This window comes from Bubalus bubalis, chromosome 3, assembly GCF_019923935.1.
Source record: "Bubalus bubalis isolate 160015118507 breed Murrah chromosome 3, NDDB_SH_1, whole genome shotgun sequence".
NCBI lineage: Eukaryota > Metazoa > Chordata > Mammalia > Artiodactyla > Bovidae > Bubalus > Bubalus bubalis.
In genome coordinates, this window is record NC_059159.1 from 167,495,500 (window position 1) to 167,516,773 (window position 21,274).

General features: G+C 44.8%; 1 protein-coding gene across 9 annotated transcripts in view; it reads right to left on the reverse strand.

Moving 5' to 3' along the window:
* Window positions 1-21,274, reverse strand: part of ASTN2 (astrotactin 2) — a 1,030,196-nt gene that overhangs the window by 75,692 nt on the left and 933,230 nt on the right. The window contains exon 20 of one of the 9 annotated variants that reach the window (XM_045165172.1): window positions 11,295-12,206. The exons of 7 other annotated variants lie outside the window; for them this stretch is intronic. In XM_045165172.1, the coding sequence (XP_045021107.1) occupies window positions 12,007-12,206 (200 nt within the window). In that variant the 3' untranslated portion in view covers window positions 11,295-12,006. Of the gene's footprint in view, window positions 1-11,294; window positions 12,207-13,750; window positions 14,909-21,274 lie in introns of those variants that run through there. One more of the 9 variants, XM_045165177.1, reaches the window with a different exon arrangement.

Consider the following 21,274-nt stretch of genomic DNA (forward strand, 5'->3'; position numbering starts at 1 on the left):
AGGCAAATCTAACCTTCAAACCTAGTCTGATCAGGACCCTCCAAAGATGACCTCTGGGGACCCCCATCAAGGCACCAGCGAGGATTCAATGAGACCCTGAGTCCATTTCATTACCCAATGCACTTCCCCACCACACTTGCACACGCACGTATACACAAATACACACGCCTCCCTCATCCCAGCCCCGTGCTCAGGCCCCACAGCAGGGAGCCTCCAGGAGGGTGGGGAGGAGGCCAGCAGAGATGAGTCAGGTTTTCTGGTCGTGCGAGCAACACCATTCCACCGCACAGAGGTGAATCACTGAGAAGGAGGTGGGACCAGAGAGGTGGATTTCCAAGTGAGAGAGACAGAAAGACAGACAGAGAGACATACACAGAGAGGAGGAAATGGGGAGGAGCAGAGGAGGACTATCAGAGAGAACCAGAGCCAGGAAATACTAAGAGACAGAGAGGCTGAAGCGGAAACACAGCTCTAGAGAGGAATAGAGAAGAAGGAAAAAAAGGGTCAAAGATGGGAAAAGAGAGTCATGGAGAGACAGATACAGGCAGAGATCAAAACCAAGAGAAGTGGAGGCAGGAGGAGACCAAGATGAAGAGAAACAGGGAGGAAAGGAGGAAGGGAGGCAGGATGGAAAGAGGGGAGAAATTATCCAAAAAAAGAGAACAAGAGAAGACAAGAGAAACAGCAGGGGCAGAGGCAGGGAGGGAGGCGGAGAGGCAGACAGCAGGGCGCTGAAGCCCGCGCTGTGAGGTGAGGAGCAGGATGCCCAGTGCTCCCCAGGGCCGGCCAGTGCTCCTCCTCACCCCACTCTCAACGGCCCTGCCTCTGCTCTGACAGAGGAGACAGACGCTGGGCCCAGACAGTGCACGCGGCTCCCTTCCGTCCTCAGCTTTGAACCCGAAACCAACACAGTCAGAGACACTCTTTCCCACAGCCTGGCTGGAGGAGGGTAGCCTCGGGGTCCCTCCTAAATCCCACAGGGAGAGGTGACTTTCCAAAGAGGTTCAGAGGCTGGGAGGACTTCCACCAGACACAGGGGCCCTTGAGCATCTGCCCAGGGCAAGCTTAGTGCCCCAGGAGTTGATCTAGAAGGTAAAGACAGGAGAGAGGGTGGGTGATGGCCATCGTTTCATCTAAATCCTCTCATCTATCCCTCCCCACACAGGCTTCTTTTTTTTCTTTCCCACTCTCTATTAAAGTGACTCCCTGGCCTCCCCGTTTATATTAAAATTTTCCTTTAAATAGAGAAGGGGAAACAAGTCCTCTCTTCAGTCCACAATGAAAGCTATAAAAGGGTTTTTAAGCTTGGAAAATTTGGCTGGTCAGTTTTTCCTACTGTTTAATACACGCTTTAAGTTACACTGAATGGGTAAACATGGTTTATGAGTGACTAACTCATACCTAACTCTACAAGTTTATAGCCATATATATTATATATAATAATTTATATAAAGTTTATTATACACATATATCATCTACATTTATATAGCATATATAAAAGTATCTGTATATATGCATATGTGCACACATATACACATACATATATATATATTTATATGTACAAACATAAACACACACATGAATACTCACATATACTCATGCATGTGTATATAAACAATCGCTCAAGTTTGTACAGTTCCTTGGGGTTTACAAAGCCTTCTTTTTCTCTCGTTTGATCCTCACAATAACCCTGGGAGGCAGACAGGGTAGGATTACTGCCCCCAGTTCACTGGGACCTGTGGTTACAGCAAAAGCTCCAGGGACCCACAGGTCTCGGAGCGGCCATGACCCACGTCAAGTTCCCCTCGCCACAGTCGTGTAGACCGATACCATGAGCGCAGTTGGGCAGTGCGCACGTCTGGACCTGCAAGGGGCCAAAGCCAAGGGAAGCTCGGGGCAGCCCGTGCTTCCGGGCTTCATTTTACAGGCTGGAGTACTGAAGCTCAGAGTCACCGCTAATCCAGATGCCACTTCTGTGCAAACTGGAGAAAAACAAGTATCCCTTCCTTCATTCACCTTCCTTCTCTGTATTTGAAAATCTCCTTAGCATTTGGATTTCTTAGAACAAGACATTTAATCAATGATTAATACACATCTACAATGTGTTTAATTGAAATGGGGAGCTCTGGCAGGTGGTTAGCACTCTGCACTGCAGAACTCGTGCAACTGTATGTGCCATTCCTAGGTGTGAGCTCAACCAAGGGAAAGGAAGAGAGGAGGGCAGTAGAGACAGTTGGGAGGGTCAGACAAGAGAGGGGCCAATGTGCTGGGGACTAAGAAGACAACCCATTTCACTTCAAGCTTAACAGAAGAGTGATAACCACCACTGATTGTTAAGCACTTAGTCATGTCTGATGCTTGCAGTAACCTTTAAGAGCAGGACATATGTCTAACCACTGCTTGCATTTCTGCCTTGCCTTCTCAACTAATATCAATAATTTAAATAATAATTTGAATATTATTCACAATCCTTTGGGCTTCCCCGATGCTCAGTGGGTAAAGAATCTGCCTGCAATGGAGGAGATGCAGTCCCTGGGTCAGGAAGATCCCCTGGAGGAAGAAATGGTAACCCACTCCAGTATTCTTGCCTGGGAAATCTCATGGACAGAGGAGCCTGGCAGGGTACAGTCCAAAGAGTCACAAAGTGCTGGACCCAACTGAGCATGCCCACATAATCTTTTAGGTAGTATGCTTAATATTTTGTGCACTTCAGCACATTTCATCTTCATAAGAACAAGAGCTATTCCCCCACATCTCAGATTAAGATATTGAGATGTACTGAGGTATAGTGACCTGCCCAAGGCCACGGGGAAAATTGCTTGGCTGAGATTTCAGTTTTATAAGGAAAGGATAGAGGTGGAGGTATCGTCACAAGTTGCATCCTCTGAAGATAACAAACGCTTTCCTCACCCAATCACTACTGACCATCCTAGTACACCAGGCCCTACTTTGTATGTAGGGCCTCAATATCCAGCGAAGGGAAGGGATTTGCCTCAAGTCCCACCACAAGAAGCAGCAGCCAGGAACGCTAGCAGCTCTCTGGCTTCTCACGCTGTGTGTTTTCCGGTGTCCCACAGCCCACCCATTCCTTTAATCACATTGAGACTGTTGATGAATGGAGCCATCTGGACGATCCATTCACAGAGTCTCTGTTCTGGGGACCCTTTGGTGGTTCCAACTCAGCTTCTCCCTAGTACCTTGCTTGCCTCCTTGTTTCCACCTCTCTCTCACCCATGAATGCAAATCGATATGGACAGTCATCAGAAATGTAAAAGGGAAGGAAGGAAGAAGAGAGGGAGGGAAAAGGCAAAACAAAATCAACACCAGGAGTCTGCCACGACAGGCAAAGAAAGCTCTGACTTTGGACACCAACAGAACTGGGCTTCCTGCCTTCAGCATCCTCTGGTGTAAGGAGTAAGTACTCCCACTTGATGGAATGTTTCAAGGAATTAACGTGATGTAAAGTGTCTGGCCCGGTGCTTGCCCTTGATGCATAAAATATGCTTCCAAGGCAAGGAAAGGTGGCTCTGGGCCAGGGGCACTCACGCTGGGCTACAGCTTTAAGAGTGCATGTGGCATCTCGGGTCCATCAACTCCTCTCCTTGGTCTATAAGACCTGCGCGATCCAGGGCCACCCTGAGGCTGCAGCCATAGCCGCTTCCCCTCTCCCCTGGCGGACGCTGCATCAATGACTCCGAAGTCACGCCATCAGAGAGGTATTCCCTGATCATCTTAACAAAAATGAATCCCCCAGCCTCCATCCCCAGCTGCTGTTTTATCCATTTTATCATCACCCCCCTACCTCTACTCCATGACAGGGTCTGTTGTTGTTTAGTGCTGTGTCCTCAGCTTCTAGAAGAGTGGTTTTGGTATACAGTAGGTGCTCAATAAGTGTGTACTGAATGACTGAACTCATAGTTCCCCAGGAAACATCAAGAGGCTAGGCAAGCTGGCATTTGCATTCCCACTTTATACATCAATGAACTGAGGCCTGGGGATGTGAAGAAACTTCTCCAAAGGCCTCCCACTGGTGACGACAGAGGTGGGGCTGGTGAGCTGAGCTGTCAGACTCAAACCCAAAGCCCCTTCTCTCCCACCAAGTCGTATTTCCTATTACTGCTTCCCATCACCTGCCAGTGTACCCCGGGGAACAGTGCTATTTGGGATTCTGTTGCTTAGGTGATGCTGCAGGAGGTGGAGGTGTTAGGAATGATTTCCTTCTGTGGGTTCTCCACCCAGACACAGGCCTTGCCAGGGCCATCCTGTACACAAGCCAGAGCACTGGCACTCGCCCTGGAGCAGCAAGCAGAGCATCCGTGTTGCAGACCAGCCACCAGTGGCCAAGCGGAGGAAGGGATGGTATCAAGTTGGGACCTCGTGGGAAGAGGGCAGGCAAGGCTCACTGCAGCCTCTCCAAGGCTCCAGAGTGCCAGGCAGGAGGAAGCCAATTACCCCTTCAGTGCAATTTCCGCTCTGTAAAGAGGTGATGGCTTACTTCATGGCCCCGAGGTTTCCACTTGCCTCCTGGGGATGGCCAAGTCCTGCTGGGGAAGGGCAGACTCGCTGACTCCTCGCTTCCCTGGAGAGGAAAGGAACCTGGGCCTGGACTCAGGCTGCACTTTGACTTCCTCTGTGGCTCACCTGCCCTCTTGGAATGTCAGTTCTCTCATCTAGTAAACTGATTCTTGGGTCTAGAGGGCCTCTGGGGATTGTTTGGGGGAGATGGTGTCGCGAAAACATGTATCATTTCACGTGCCCACGCTACAGGCTGGGCACTGTGCTGGGTGCCCTACACATCCGATCTTTTGAACTCTCACAAAAACTTGTGAAGCCGGCATTATTATGCACATTTTTCAATAGAAGGAATGGACACGCAAGATCAACAACTCATACAGATGCTGAGCAAACACAATGGGATGAGAACCAAGGTCTATCCAGGCTCTGAATCGGTGTTCCCTTCAAATGCAGAGTTGGGGTATTGCCATTTTGCATCATCAAAGTCAGAGCCAGGTCCCTTAGAGATCACTGAAGTGAATCTTCTGTTTCCCAGGTGGAGAAGCACACACACAGAAAGGAAAGTGCCTTGCCTGAGGTCACACAGCGGGATAAAGGCAGAGTCAGGTAGTCCAGGGAGATGGGCATAAGACACTGGCTACATGGAGGTGGTACTGATATGGGCATCATCATTATCATCCCACCCAGCTCTACAACCTGCAGGAATGTCACTTCAGTGTCCTTTCAACAGGACCAGTCAACAGACTGCGAGGTCAGGGTGTGTGTGTGTGTGTGCATGAACACAGGGGAAAGACCCCCACTGGGCAGCCCTCATCCATGAAGGCATCATTGACAGCCTTGCCCACAGGTATAGCACTTTACACTTTACAGGACATTTTCCTTTTCTTTCTTTCTTTCGATCCTTGCAGCAATACTTCTGAGCAAATGTTCTTACTTTCACTTTACAGAGGAGGAAAGCTGAGGATAAGAAAGGGAACTGGCTTGCCATAGCAATAAGTATGAATGTGGGGTTACTGTGAAGGATCTAGAATCTGGATGTACCTTCGCTAATTTCTGCCAAGTGACCTTTCCTCAGCATCCCCACATGAGATAGGGGATGAGTAGGGAACAAAGAAGGGAGTGCTTCCACGGTGGGAAGAAAACAAGCAGGCCTGTGGGACGCAGAGGAAGTAGTTTGGAAGATGAGAGCAAGACGGACTTGAGCAGATGCCCGGGGGGCCATTTTCCAGGGAGCTCAGCCTGTGCAGCATCTTTTCCATTCGGCACCTCTGCCTCACTTCTGCCTTTTTAAACAAATTCCCTAATAAGCTGAATTGTCTGACAGTTCCCATTTGGATGTCACTGTGAATCTTGACTTTTTCTTCCTCTTCTGGTGACAGAATGCTGATTTTGAGTGGGGGCTGCTCTCTCCCCCTCAACAGAAAACAGCAGACAGCAATACCTACATTGTAAGGCAATTGTTATTTAGCAATATTTGTGTGGTGGTAGGCACATGAGCCAGGTATGAGGAAAGTGTGCTAGAGCTTATCAGGAAAATGTACTCCTGAGATTTCTTAGGCTGGAAACCTAGGAAGAGAGCCCATTTCCTCTGTTGAACACGTCTGCATACACATTTCACAGACCTGTGGTCATCCTGCAATCAGCGCCAGGCTGCCATCTTGCTGCCAGCTTGGGGAAGGAACCAGCACATAGTTGGGGGAGGAAACAAGAGCATCACAGAGAGCCTGGATGTGGGCCTCTGACAGGCCGCACTTGGACCCACTCTTCTCTGGACTTCTGGGCACACGAGATAATCCATTTCCTTATCGTTTAAGTTGACGTGAGTTGCAGTTACTGTTAGTTGCAGCCAAAGGCCGCCTGATTCCTCCTGGTGGCTCTTTCGGGCAGCCTGCTTCACGAACCAGTCTGGCCCTCAGTAATGGTGTCGTGACCCATTGAGTCAGGTCATCAGAAGTCATTAGTCAGCAATAAGAAAGATGAAATATTTAAGAATGTTTTGCTTTTTAGATAATCTAGACCAATGGTCCTCAAACTTTATTATGCATCAGACTCCCCTGGTGGGAGAGTTCCTTACTTAAACAGAGATTGCTGGGCTCTCACTCCCAGGGTTACTAATTCGGTAATCTGTGATGGGGCCAGAGAGTTTAAATTTTTAACAAGTTCCGAGACACTGCTGTTGCCTCTGGTACAGACCACATTTTGAGAACGAGTGATGTAGACAATTTATAATAATGTCCCTCAGGCTTATTTGCATATAAATATGATTTCTTGATGGAAAGAAAAATGAAACAGAACTACAGCAAGGAGCCACACACATAGAAACTTTTGAGGAGGCTGTCTTGCATTGACCACACTCTTCGTGTGTGTCATATGGAAATGAGGGTTGAGGTCCAGGCCTCCAGATGCCTGTGGCTTCAGACTCAGAGAGCCCATGACTCAGGTGCAGGGATTGAGTGACGAGACAGTAAGGTGCTCATCTGCATCCGCCGCCACAAAGCTGACATGTTTGTGAGCTCAAAAGGTACCGACTGCTTCACTAGCATCATCATTGCCACCACATAGACTTTACACATTCCTTTCACATCCATTATCTCGTTTAGTCTTTATATAACAACACTGTGAAAATGACCACAGAGATTCTAAAAACGATGAGGATGGAGAGACAAGAGGACGTGAGTAAGGAGGGAAAGGAAGAGGTTGACTCCCATTGTACAGATGTGGTAACTGAGGCCAAATGCCTTGCCCTGTCATACAGTAAGCTAAGACTCAAATCCAGGTCTGCCTGTCATTAAGTTCTATATTCTCTCTACTAAACCGTAATATATGTTTGGTGAGTTGGCATAGGTAGTAACTGTTGATAAGAAAAAGAAAATTCAGGTACTCTGGGGCTGTCTCACTTTCCGAGAGAAGGCCAACTTCTTGCTTGGGAAACAGAACAGACCTAGTCTACTGGGAATCCAAGAAAATAAAATCTGTCATGGTGACAGATTTTATTTTCTTGGACTCCAAAATCATTGCATATGGAGACTGCAGCCATAAAATAAAAAGACGCTTGCTCCTTGGAAGAAAAGCTATTACAAACCTAAATAGCATATTACAAAGCAGAGACATCACTTTGCTGACAAAGGTCTGTATAGTCAAAGCTATGGTTTTCTCAGTAGTCAGGTACAGATGTGAAAGCTGGACCACAAAGAAGGCTGAGTGCTGAAGAATTGATGCTTTTGAACTGTTTTGCTAGAGAAGACTCCTTGGACAGCAATGAGATCAAACAAGTCACTTAAAGGAAATCAACCCCGAATATTCATCACAAGAACTGATGCTGAAACTGAAGCTCTAATACTTTGGCCACTTAATATGAAGAGCCGATTCATTGGAAAAGACCATGATGCTGAGAAAGTTTGAGGGCAAGAGGAGAAGGGGGTGATAGAGGATGAGACAGTTGGATGGCATCACTGACTCAATGGACATGGGTTTGAGAAAACTCCATTTAATATCACAGTAATCCAAGTCTATGCCCCATCCACTAATGCCAAAGAAGTTGAAGTTGAACGGTTCTATAATGACCTACAAGACCTTCTGGAACTAACACCCCAAAAAGATGTCCTTTTCATCATAGAGGACTTGAATGCAAAAGTATGAAGTCAAGAGATACCTAGAGTAACAGGCAAGTTTGGCCTTTAAGGACAAACTGAAGCAGGGCAAAGGCTAACAGTGTTTTGTCAAGAGAACCCACTAGTGATAGCGAACACTGGCTCCCAACAACACAAGAGAAGACTCTACACATGGACATCACCAGGTGGTCAACACCGAAATCAGACTGATCATATTCTTTGCAGCTGAAGATGGAGAAACTCTACACAGTCAGCAAAAACAAGACCAGGAACTAACTCTGGCTCAGATTATGAACTCCTTAATGCAAAATTTAGATTTAAATTGAAGAAAGTAGTAAAAGCCACTAGGCCAGTCAGGTATGACCTAAATCAAATCCCATGTGATTATCAGTGGAAGTGACAAATAGCTTCAAAGGATTAGATCTGATAGAAAGAGTGCCTGAAGAACTATGGACGAAGGTTCATGACATTGTACAGGAGGCAGTGAGCAAGACCATTTCCAAGAAAAAGAAATTAAAAAAGGCAAAATGGTTGTCTGAGGAGGCCTTGCAAATAGCTGAGAAAAGATAGAAGCTAAAGGCAAAGGAGAAAAGGAAAGATATACCCATTTGAATGCAGAGTTCCAAAGAATAGCAAGGAGAGATAAGAAAGACTTCCTCAGTGATCAGTGCAAAGAAATAGAGGAAAACAATAGAATGGGAAAGACTAGAGATCTCTTCAAGAAAATTAGAGATACCAAGGGAGCATTTCATGCAAAGATGGGCACAATAAAGGACAGAAATGGTATGGACCTAATAGAAGCAGAAGATTTTAAGAAGAGGTGGCAAGAATACACAGAAGAACTGTGCAAAAAAGATCTTCACAACCCAGATAATCACGATGGTGTGATCACTCACCTAGAGCCAGACATCCTGGAATGTGAAGTCAAGTGGGCCTTAGGAAGCATCACTACAAACAGAGCTAGTGGAGGTGATGGAATTCCAGCTAAGCTATTTCAAATCCTAAAAGATGATGCTATGAAACTGCTGCCCTCAATATGCCAGCAAATTTGGAAAACTCAGCAGTGGCCACAGGACTGGAAAATGTCAGGGTTCATTCCAATCCCAAAGAATGGCAATGCCAAAGAATGCTCAAACTACCGCACAATTGCACTCATCTCACATGCTAGCAAAGTAATGTTCAAAATTCTCCAAATTAGGCTTTAACAGTACATGAACCAAGAACTTCCAGATGTTCAAGCTGGATTTAGAAAAGGCAGAGGAACCAGAGATCAAATTGCCAACATCTGTAGGATCATAGAAAAAGCAATAGAGTTTCAGAAAAACATCTGCTTCAGCTTCATTGACTATGCCAAAGTCTTTGACTGTGTGGATCACAATAAACTGTGGAAAATTCTTCAAGAGATGGGAATACCAGACCACTTTACCTGCCTCCTGAGAAATCTGTTTGCCGGTCAAGAAACAATAGTTAGAACTGGACATGGAATAACAGACTGGTTCTAAATTGGGAAAGGAGTACATCAAGGCTATATATTATCACCCTGCTTATTTAATGCACATGAAGACTACATCATGCAAAATGCCAGGCTGGATGAAGTACAAGCTAGAATCAAGATTGCCAGGAGAAATATAAATGACCTCAGATATGCAGGTGACACCACCCTTATAGCAGAAAGCGAAGAGGAACTAAAGAGCCTCTTGATGAAAGTGAAAGAGCAGAGTGAAAAAGCTGGCTTAAAATTCAGCATTCAGAAAATGAAGATCATGGCATCCAGTCCCATTGCTTCATGACAAATAGATGGGGAAACAATGGCAACAGTGAGAAACTTTATTTTCTTGGGCTCCAAAATCACTGAAGATGATAACTACAACCATGAAATTAAAAGACACTTGATCCTTGGAAGAAAAGCTATGATACATCTAGATAGAATATTAAAAAGCAGATACATTACTTTTCCAACAAATGTCTGTCTAGTCGAAGATATGGCTTTTCCAGTAGTCATATATGGGTGTGAGAGTTGAACCATAAAGAAAGCTGAGAACCAAAGAATTGATGCTTTTTAATTGTGATGTTGGAGAAGACTCTTGAGAGTCCCTTGGATAGCAAGGAGATCAAACCAGTCAATCCTAAAGGAGATCAGACCTGAATATTCATTGGAAGGACTGATGCTGAAGCTGAAGCTCCAATACTTTGGCCACCTGATGCAAAGAACTGACTCACTGGAAAAGACCCTGATGTTGAGAAAGATTGAAGGCAGGAGGAGAAGGGGATGACAGAGGATGAGATGGTTGGATGGCATCACTGACTCAGTGGACATGAGTTTGAGCAATCTCTGGGAATTGATGATGGACAAGGAAGCCTGGCAAGCTGCAGCCCATGGAGTTGTAGAGTCAGACAAGACTGAGCAACTGAAGTGAACTGGACTTGAGCAAACTCCAGGAGACAGTGAAGGACAGGAAAACCTGGTGTGCTGCAGCCCATGGGGTCACAAAGGGTCGGACATGACTTAGTGACTGAACAACAGTCTATTGGGATGGCATGGTATAGAAAGAATATATTGACCTTGGGTGGTTACTAAACTTCCATGTCCTCAGCTTTACAACGTCATAATGCCTTCCTCTCAGAACTCAGACTGGTATGAATAATATTCTACAGAAAGACCCTTTAACAGTCCTGGGTCCAAAGCAGGCACTGAGTAATAGGAGGAGCCTGTGATTTTGATACTGATAATTATTCAACGAGGTTCTAAGAACGAACACAGATGAGACAGGCAGCAGGAAGAGGTTCAGATGGGCTGGCTGGCAGGGTCGGCTTGTGTAGACCAAGCCTTTGACGCCAGCTTTGAATATTATTTTCTAAAGTCATAATTTGCTAAACCATGAAGTTCACAGGCCTTACTTCACAAATTATTACTTTGCTGTGTCAAGAGCCTCCCATAACTAGAACCAGCCCTCAATGAAATAGGCAGAGAGTCAGAGCTAACTTCCAGGAGGAAAACACTGTCTCAGGGGCAGCAGATGCATGGAATGTGTTTTTTGATCAAGGCTAATTGGATTTTTAGCAAGGATAGAAAGGCCAAATTTTTTTTTTTGGTGTTTTTTTTTTTTTTTTTTTTTTAATCACAAAGCTTAGATACTTAGATCTGGACCAAGTGTGTCTTACTCTAAAACTCTGATCCTTACGGATGCTGCCTCCCCGCTTCACTGACAGACCCTTTCCAACGTGAATTGGACACCCTGGTGCAAGGAGCAGAAAGGTGATTCTTGATGGGATGAATATTAAGGCTCCTAGTTTTTAGAGGCTTCTGCAAATTTCTGTATTCTTCACCAGAGTAAGAACATGTCTTTTTAAAGTTGCGTTCTATCGTCTCGTCTTATAGGTGCTGCGTGAAACATAAGTACGTTGACTGGAAGGCAAGCGGGTTGCTGAAACACAGGCCTTTTCTATGTGAGCTGTAGATCTCAACCACCTTGGGTAAAAATGTTTCCATGGGAAAATGTAGTCAGAGTTCCCTTCCACGTTGAGGTGCCAGAAACACCTTTCCCTCACAGCCTTTCACCGACTTCTGAGAGGCAGCATGGTGTAATGGAAAGAGCTCTATATTTAGAGCAAGAGGGCATGAGTCCCAATACCAGCTTTCCTGACCCCTGAGTTGAATGACCCTTGGAGTCACTCTCTGCATCTCAGTTTCTTTATCTGTCAGACAGGCATGAAAACTCCTATTTTCCCTGTGTTCTTCTGAGCTTAAAGGAAAATAACGTTTATGGAACCTCTTTGAAAACTTTAAAGCCCCTGTGTAAATATGAAGAGTTGTCACTAACTCTGCAGTCTGTGAGGCTGGGAGCGCCCCACTATACAACTTCCACATGAAAGTCAGCTTTCACTCCTCGGGGCTCCGCGGCCAAGGTCTCAGGCCTCTCTGTGGAGATGAACCGGCTTTTGTCTCTAAGCTGCCTAGGTGTCTCTGCTCCAAAAGCTCTAATCTCCAAAGGGCATAAACGTCAAGATAAAGAGAATTAAGAGCCGACGACTGCAACACATGTGGGCACCATGGAGTAGATCTTGCTTCTGCGAGGGGCCCTGCGGACAGAGCAGACAATGGCGGGTAGAAGGTGAAGCCCAGGAGGAAGCTGAGCCCTGGGGCAAGGGACTTCCCAGCACAAGGGCTGGGGTCTCCTTACCTCTTCTACCCTTGGGCAGCCTGACAGCCTAACCACCAAGGACAGCTTCTGCCCTCCATGGCCGCTGTAACATGTTAATAAACCAAGCAACAGATTAAAACCCACATCCAAAAGCTATCTGTCTCATCTCTATCACTGGTCCTTGGTTTGGGGAGATAATGTTAGCCCTGGGCAGCAAGTGAGCAGGAGAGATTTAATTAAAGCCCCATATAATCAACAGTTATGGCAGAAAAGAAGCACTGAGAATTCCCCAGGATGCCAAGGGAGGCTTCTTGCTCCTTTATCCTACAGGTGCCAGCCTAAAACAAAGCTCTGAGCATACTGATCCCCTGTTAAGAGGCCCTTAATTGATCGCCATGATCTCAGAAGAAGGTGAAAGCTCTTTAGAGCCATCCTAAGCAGTGACCTCCCAACCACCACTCCAGAGCCACTCTTTCCACAAACCATCCCTTCTAGATCCATCCCCAAATGGCTCCCAATTTCATACCTCCATGTTTTTGCCTGAGCTACTCCTTCAACTTGGCAGGCCACCTCATCCCATCCCCTCACTTGTTGCCAGCATCGGCCCTTTTATTGAAATCCTACTCTTTTCCAAGGCTTAACTCAAATGCAGTCTTCTCTAGCCTCTTGGTCCAAAACTCGCTCCACAGACCTATCCATTTTTTCCTCTCTACCCTATAGCTGGCCTGTATTATTTGTTGCTGATATCATTCACACAAAGGCTAAGACATCAGAAGGCTCAAGTTTGCACACATGCTGCAGGCTCTCCTACATGCATGTCTGCCATATCGTGGAAACCTCTAACAGCTTCTCTTTCCTTATCTGTAGTATGTGTGTGTCACTCAGTCGTGTCTGACTCTTTGGGGCCCCACAGACTGTAGCCCACTGGGCTCCTCTGTCCATGGAATTTTCCGGGCAAAAATAATGGAGTGAGTTACCATTTATTGCTCCAAGGGATCTTCCTGACCCAGGGACTGAACCTGTGTATCCCATGCCTCCTTCACAGGCAGGTGGGTTCTTTACCACTGTACCACCTGGGAAACCCCTATCTGTAGTATGGGGATAATTATACAGATATACAGATAATTTTATAATTACCTGTGGTATGGGAATAATTATATACTTTCTTTATGAGTTTGATGTGAGTAGTCACATTTGCTACTCAAACCAACTTTATAAAGCAAGTATTATAGTTATCCTGTGATAATATCAAATAGTTCCCTTCATAGAACCTATCACAGTGTGAATTGTCTACATATGTATATTGGTTTAATATTTCAAGGCTGCATTTGATAAGCCCTCCAATGATAAGAGACAATTTCTTTTTGTCCATTGCATATCTGGCACCTCAGATGGTATGTGACATCCAACAGCCATGAGAAAAACATCTGTGAAGTGAATGAATACATAGATATTTTTATTTTATTTATAAACACAGAAAACCATGCCCCAGTGAGGTCCCATCTCATCCCCCAGTAAGGGTTAAGGGCACAGTCTTTACAGTCTTTATTCCAACTACCTCTCCTGCTTCCTCCATGGAAACATTTAGGCTGTACTGCATTTGTCCATGCCGTTCTCTGCTCGCCTGCTAGACTATGGTTTCCAGAACAGAACCACGTTTGATTCATCTTTATGTTCTCAAGGAGCAGCACGGATGCGGAAGCACAGTGAGAGAGCACAGCCGTAAGCGTAAAGTTCTGTTCGACATGTTCTTCATGTCTGCTTACTCATAGTTGGGTTCCCCCCGCCTTCTTCTATTTGGCCTATTTGTTCACCAAAATATCTCCACGTTGACACAATGGCAGAACAAACAGACCCAAAATTTTGGTTCCACAATTTACATTGGTAACTTCACATTCATTTGGCAGTTCTATCATACCTCTGACAACTGCAGATTTTCTATCCAGCTAGGATCTGTGGACATGTGAGAGATGAAGTGACCTGTGCAATGTGTATTTGCGGTGGGGTAACTGGGAGCTGCAAACACACGGGGAAGCCCTGGGAGGTGCCGAACTGAACTGTGATGGAAGCTGACTGCCCTTGAGTTTCTAAAGCCAGAAAACCCAGCAGAGCATCTTGGAGAAAAGTTTTAAGGACAGCATGGGCATCTGAAAGTGTACCTAATGCCACATGGGTGAAATCAGAGTACCTCATTGACACTCACATAATCAGAAGAGCTGGGTCAGCTGCCACACATGAGTAATAGGATACCAGCACAGAATTAAAAAAAAAAAAAAATTAAGTTTTAAGTCATCGATACTGAGGGGTGGTGTTAATGATTGAAGCCAGAGAAGACCTGAGCCAGAGCACCTGGGATTGGGAGAAGTGTTGTTTGTAAACACAAGGCACTCTCATGTGTGATTCCCCAGCGTTATCACAACCCTCTAGGCTGCTATCACTTTACAGAGGGTGGCGCTGAGGTTCAGAGAGTCTTAACAATTTGCCCAAGGTCACACTGCTCCTAAGGGGCCATGGCAGGACTGGAAACAAATCTGCATGATCCAAACGTACTTGTGACCCCCTCCTCATTGATGCTTGGCATGCTGCTGGCTGATCTGCCAGGATTGAGCTTGAACGGTGGTTCCAGTTATGAATTAGACTCTAAGAAAAGAAAGAAGGAGAGTGAGAGAGGTTGAGAGGAGAGGAGAAAAACAAGACAAGACAGAGAAAGACTGAAAGAAAGATAAGAGTAAAATGCAAGAGGGAGGGATGGAAGGGAGGAAGGAAGGAGAGAGGGAGGGAGGAGAGGAAGGAAGGAAAGAAGGAAAGGGAAAGAAAGAGAAAAAAAAGAGAATTAAAAAAAAAATAGAGGGGGACAGGGAGGGAAGGAGGTGGGCAGACAGGAAAAGATTCTGCTTCTATGTGAGCCCTAATGCCAAAGGATCTTCACAGCTAGGACCTGTCCGCATTTTCAAACTCTGTCCAAATGGTTCTCATACCCCAGGTCAGAGACCCTCTGATCCGGAGGGGACTCTTGCCCTGGGTGGTGTCTGGTGCGTGACTTCTAATATCCTTGCAAGTTTCTGGGCTGTGTCCCAAGTCTGTTTGCTGGGGCTCAGCATGAGTTCTCCTCATACTGATCTAAGGAAATGTACTGAAGATATAGTCCTTGCTTTATTAACTCTAAAATAAATTCCTTTTTTTTTTTTTCATCTTTCAATGCGTCTGAAATTGAGCCGTGCCCGACAAGCGGTGATGACGTCAAACAACTTCCGCCAGCCCGGCAGCAGCTGTCCTGCAAGCACCGGTGTGAACTTGGCTGTCATCCCCAGGGGCACAGCGGGATGGGGGCAACCCTCAACGTCTCAGGCCACAGGCTACTTAAGAACCAGTTGTGGAAGGAACGTGAAGCCTGACTGTAGTTCAACGGGCTTCACTGACAACTGCTGGTAAGGTCGAGAGAGCACCAGCAATAAAACTTACGGAAAATCCCAGAGGGAATAATGGCGCCTTCCTTGAGTAAATAAGGCAGTGAAAATGAGTGATGTACTGACGCGTGTTACAGCATGGATGCACCTTAAAACCATTATGCTCAGTGAAACAAACAAACCACAGAATACCATGCACTGCAAGATTTCATTTCTATGAAAGCTTCAGAAGAGGCATATCCACGGAGGCAGAAAGACTTGGTGACTGGAAGACTCCGGAAATGAGAAGAATATAGGGAGTGGCTGCTAATGGGTAATGGTTTTATTTGGGCAGAAGGGGGGTGTTGAAAATGTCCTAAAACTGACCGTGGTGATAGTTACACAACACTGTGAATGCACTAAAGACTATTCAATTGTTCACTTTGAATGGGTGAATTACATGGTATGTAAACTATATCATGTAAACTATATCATGTAAACTATATGTTAAAAAAATACACTGGGAGAGGGAAAGAAACACAGCATAACCAATCCTATGGTAGGTAAAGAGCACGACAATATAAGGAACACTCTGGAATTCAATGGCCTTACGTCAAAAAGTGATTCAGAAAAGGCAGAACCTTAATGTGAAAAAGCTTTATGAATATCTGAACATTTTACTTTTATATCATGAGAGTGATGTATTATAAAAATATAGTCAGAATAAATGAGCTCTTTCAGTAAGTCTAAAAATTCAATTCATAAGAAAGCATTGGGTTATACTTCAGCTGGCAGCATTTTCTTTTCTTTCTTAATGGCACCTAAAATAAAGTGGCTCTTAAAATCAACGGCATCTCAAGGTGATGAAATACAGTATTTGAGTCTCAGCTACTTGAGGCTGGTTTTTCCAGGCAATGACTAGCTGTGAAATACTGGATATAACTCTTACTTTCTCCATTCCCATGTTTTTCTATCTCTATAGTAGACTTATTTCTAAGGATCCTCTTGGCTCTGAGATTTTCTAGTTCTAATTTAAATTGTTATTCATCCCTGGTGGGAAAATTCTCCACTCATTACGTCTTGCACCAGACCACAGGCTTGAAGAAGGAAGGGAGGAAAATAATCACATCCACCTAAATTTATCTTCTGAAAGGAAGATGCTGGAAGAAAGAAGCAAAAATGATTTCTTGTACTTTTCCCTTGATTATCTGCAGTTTCAATTCTTAATCCTCTCTGAAGTCGAGCTCCCCAGAGATCCAATGGTGAATGGAATAACATATTAAGAGGGGAAACTCTGGGCCTGTGGTGAAATGTGTTCACCACGGCAGCCAACTGCTTGGGCGGCAGGTTTGGCGCCTGGAAGAGTTCTTGGCGTGTGATTGTCCAGCCTGTAGGTGGCTTCCCGACGTTCTGTGTGCAGGGCGCCAACCAGGACATCTGAAGCAAGAACTCCAGACGGAGCTCGCAGAGACGGGGCTTTCAATAAGAACAGAAACACAATGGGAGAAGAGAATGGCTTGTACACTCAGAGAAGCCGATTTTTTTTAGTAGGTTTGAAATTCCTTTCAATTACCAGACTTTACATAAGATCTTTTTTTTTTCTTTTTGTCTAAAATGCAAAGGCCTATGTTTATTTTAGCACTCTTCAAAATAAGTGAGAAACTGGAAATGTCTAAATGTCCAAAACTGAAGAAATGCTCAATAAAATCTGGAACATCTATATTATTAAACCGTGTGTGTGTGTCTTTGTGTGCACTCAGTCACTAAGTTGTGCCCAACTCTTTGAGACCCCATGGGCTGTAGCCCGCCAGGCTCCTCTGTCCATGGGGATTCTCCAGGCAAGAATGCTGGAGTGGGTTGCCATGCCCTCCTCCAGGGGATCTTCCCAACCCAGGGATCGAACCCAGGTCTCCCGCATTGCAGGCGGATTCTTTACCATCTGAGCCACCAGGGAAGACCAGGAATACTGGAGTGGGTAGCCTAGCCCTTCTCCAGGGGATTCCCAATCCAGGAATCAAACCAGAGTCTGCTGCATGATGGCAGATGCTTAATCGGCTGAGTTACCAGGGAAGCCTTATGATAATAATTAAATTATTTTCTTCTATTTCCTTTATAGTTAACATTATCATAAACATCCCTTCATGTAAATCTTTTATGATTTTTTTTACATATTTGTCTTCTGATACATATTGATAATGTTCCTTTAAGAAAGTTTTATTAACTCACATTATAATCAACAAATTATTACAGGATCCAATGAACATTATTATGATTGTTAATAAAATAAAAAGGTGATGTAAACTTTTGGTGGTTTATAAGATCCTCTAATATCTAATAAGTGGGGCGGCTAATAAATTTGCTTCAACTGAATAAGTTGTTTTAAAATCAGACCAATTCAAGTTAACCTGTATATTACTTTCTGTCACAGATCATTGCAAGGGTGTCATTGCAAAAAAACATAAGTTCATTGTGAAATTTAAAAATAACTGAGAGAACTATGAATAAAGCCTAATTATAGATTCTGGGAAACAGAGACACCATTTTGGAGCTATTAAAGACCAACATCAGTTCCATTCATCAAAGTGTTGTTTTAAGAGCATTATTTTTGGAATAACCTTGATGTTGACCTTTTGAACCATCCAGTCCACACAAAAAGTCATACTGTAGGTGTGGACAGCCATATAGCTTGTTAAAACTATTTTAAATTGAATACTAGCTCTACTAACTATGGATCCTAAGGACCATCTGGCAAGTTTTGTTTTTTTGTTTTTTCTTTCCTTGATGAATAGAAAAAATGTGAAGAAAATAAAGGCATTCTTCATACTCATGGGTTTCATAAAGGGAAACTGATCCTCTCTTGCTGATTATGACATAATTTTGAAACAGACTGTCAGAAAGAAAAAAAAATAATAAAAAGTTGAAAGAACAAAGCTGTTACCATTTCCTTCAGGATCCTGATTGAAATTCCTTCATACACCTAGAAATGGGACCGGTGGAATCCACGGTAGTTCTGTATTTAATTTTTGTGGAGCCTCCATACTGTTTTCCTTCGAGGTTGCACCACTTTACATTCCCACCAACAGAGTACAGGACTCGGATTTCCCCACGTCCTAGCCAACACGTAGTGCCTTTTGTTCTTTTGACAATAGGCATCCAGACAGGTGTGAGGTGACATTTCATTGCGGTCTGGATTCACAATAGTCAAGATGTTGAAATGTTTATCACCAGATAAATGGACAAAGAAAATGTGGAATATACATACAATGGGATGGTATTCAGTCTTAAAAAAAGAAAGCAAGTCTGCAGCATGGACAATGCAGATGAACCCTGAGGACACTATGCTAAGGGAAATAAGCCCCTCACAGCAGGACAAACCATGCAGCTCTCCAATCATCAGTTCAGTTCAGTTGCTCAGTCGTGTCTGACTCTATGCGACCCCGTGGACTGCAGCACGCCAGGTCTCCCTGTCCATCACCAACTCCCGGAGTTTACCCAAACTCATGTGCATTGAGTCGGTGATGCCATCCAACCATCTCATCCTCTGTCGTCCCCTTCTCCTCCTGCCCTCAATCTTTCCCAGCATCAGGGTCTTTTCCAATAAGTCAGTTCTTCACATCAGGTGGCCAAAGTATTGGAGCTTAAGTTTCAGCATCAGTCCTTCCAATGAATATTCAGGTCTGATTTCTTTTAGGATTGACTGGTTGCATCTCCTTGCAGTCCAAGGGACTCTCAAGAGTCTTTCCCAATACCACAGTTCAAAAGCATCAATTCTGCACTCAACTTTCTTTATGGGCCAACTCTCACATGCATACATGACCACTGGAAAAACCATAGCTTTGACTAGACGGACCTTTGTCAGAAGAGTAATGTCTCTGCTTTTTAATACGCTGTCAGTCATATGTGATGTCTAAAGCATTCAAAGTCCCAGAACCAGAGGGTAGAGTGGTGGGTTTCAGGGCTGGCGGGGGGTGGGGAAGGGATATGAGGAGTTGCTGCTCAATGGGGTTAAAGTTCCAATTTTGCAAGATGAAAAAGCTCCAGAGATCTGCTGGGCCATGCTGTCCCTCCATTAACAATACTATGTTACATACTGAAAACCTGTAAACTTGCCAAGAGGGTAGAGATCCTGTTAAATATTCTTACGACAATAAAATAAAGTTCAAACAATTAAAAGGCATTTAAGGGCTCTTTCTGGTGATAAAGAATCCGCGTGCCAATGCAAGAGACAAGGGTTTGATTCCTGGTCTGCGAGGATCCCACATGCCTCGGGGCAACTAAGCCCGTGCACCGCAACTACTGAGCCCTAGAGCCCAGGAGCCACAGCTACTGAGCCCGTGCACCCTAGAACCTATTCTCTGCAACAGGAGAAGCCTCCACAGTGAGAAGCCTGCGCACCCCAATGGAGAACAGCCTGCACAGCAAGACCCAGCACAGCCAAGAATAGATAAATAAAAATTAAACGTTAAAAAATAAACCCTCAGTTTTATAAAAAGCAGCTTACAATCACTTAAAAACCAAAGGCCCGGGAAGGTCGAGTAACATATATTGCTATGCCATAGTCACTGTTGCTCGGTTGCATCAGCGATCCGCTTCAAATCATGTTCCCTTAAGACAATAGTTTTTATTTTCCGCATCTTCCCTCTCCAGTGGCCTCTTTTGAAAAATTATCCTCATCCACAGATGGTCAACATTATGATGGAATTTTGTTTTCCTCTTGTGTGAATTTGGAGCTGATAGAAGCTTCTCAGCCCCTTGCTGGGGCCTGCTGACAAACCCGCTGGCCCCAGAACTACCTGTGACGTCAGGATGATGCTTCTGAAGGTCCCGTTGGTACCTTCTGCCGAGCTATGGGGCCCCTGGATGACATTAATGAGAACTTGGAGTTCAAGCTTTGTCACTGACCATTACAAAGTCAGTGTGACATGGGCTGGATGACTGAGCCCTCCACTGTCTTTCCTCCCCATTATAACGTGACAGAGTCTGGTTGTAAGAGAGAAAACAGGGGATGGGTTAGTAGTATTGTATTCCCAGAGGAAGTACTTGGGCAGGAGCTTCCAAAAAGGGCCCTCGTTTACAAAACCAAGGGGGTTGCACTCAAAACTCTCCAAGGACACTTTATGGCTGACATCCTAGTATTCAATGATGAATCAACCGTGGAGCTTGCACTGAAGCAGTCATACTAAGGAATATGCAGTGTCTGGGGAGAAGTGAGATATTTGCCATGAAAAATGGAATGTCCCCTGATAGGAGACAGGAAGCAGCCCAGAAGCCCTCTGTGTCTAGTCAAGTTACTCACCTTATGACAGCACCCCCTGCCCCCCCTCCAAACGTTCATCATCAAAATTACCATTAACTGAGGACACAGGTATCTTCGACATGAGAGTGGCAGGTCTTTCCCTGAAATGGTCAAATGTTGCTTGTTGCTGTTTTTCTTCCTCTTATGGGTGATTCATTATGTTTACACATCCCAGATAAAAAGGAAGGATGGCTTGAACTCCTTTATTTACAAAGATTCAATGTGTTTTTGACATTTCTATCACATTTCTGACAGACTGACATTGTTGTGCCGGGGCTGTTTGCTTGCTTAGTTTGCAGGAGTATCAGAAGCTTACAGCGGAGC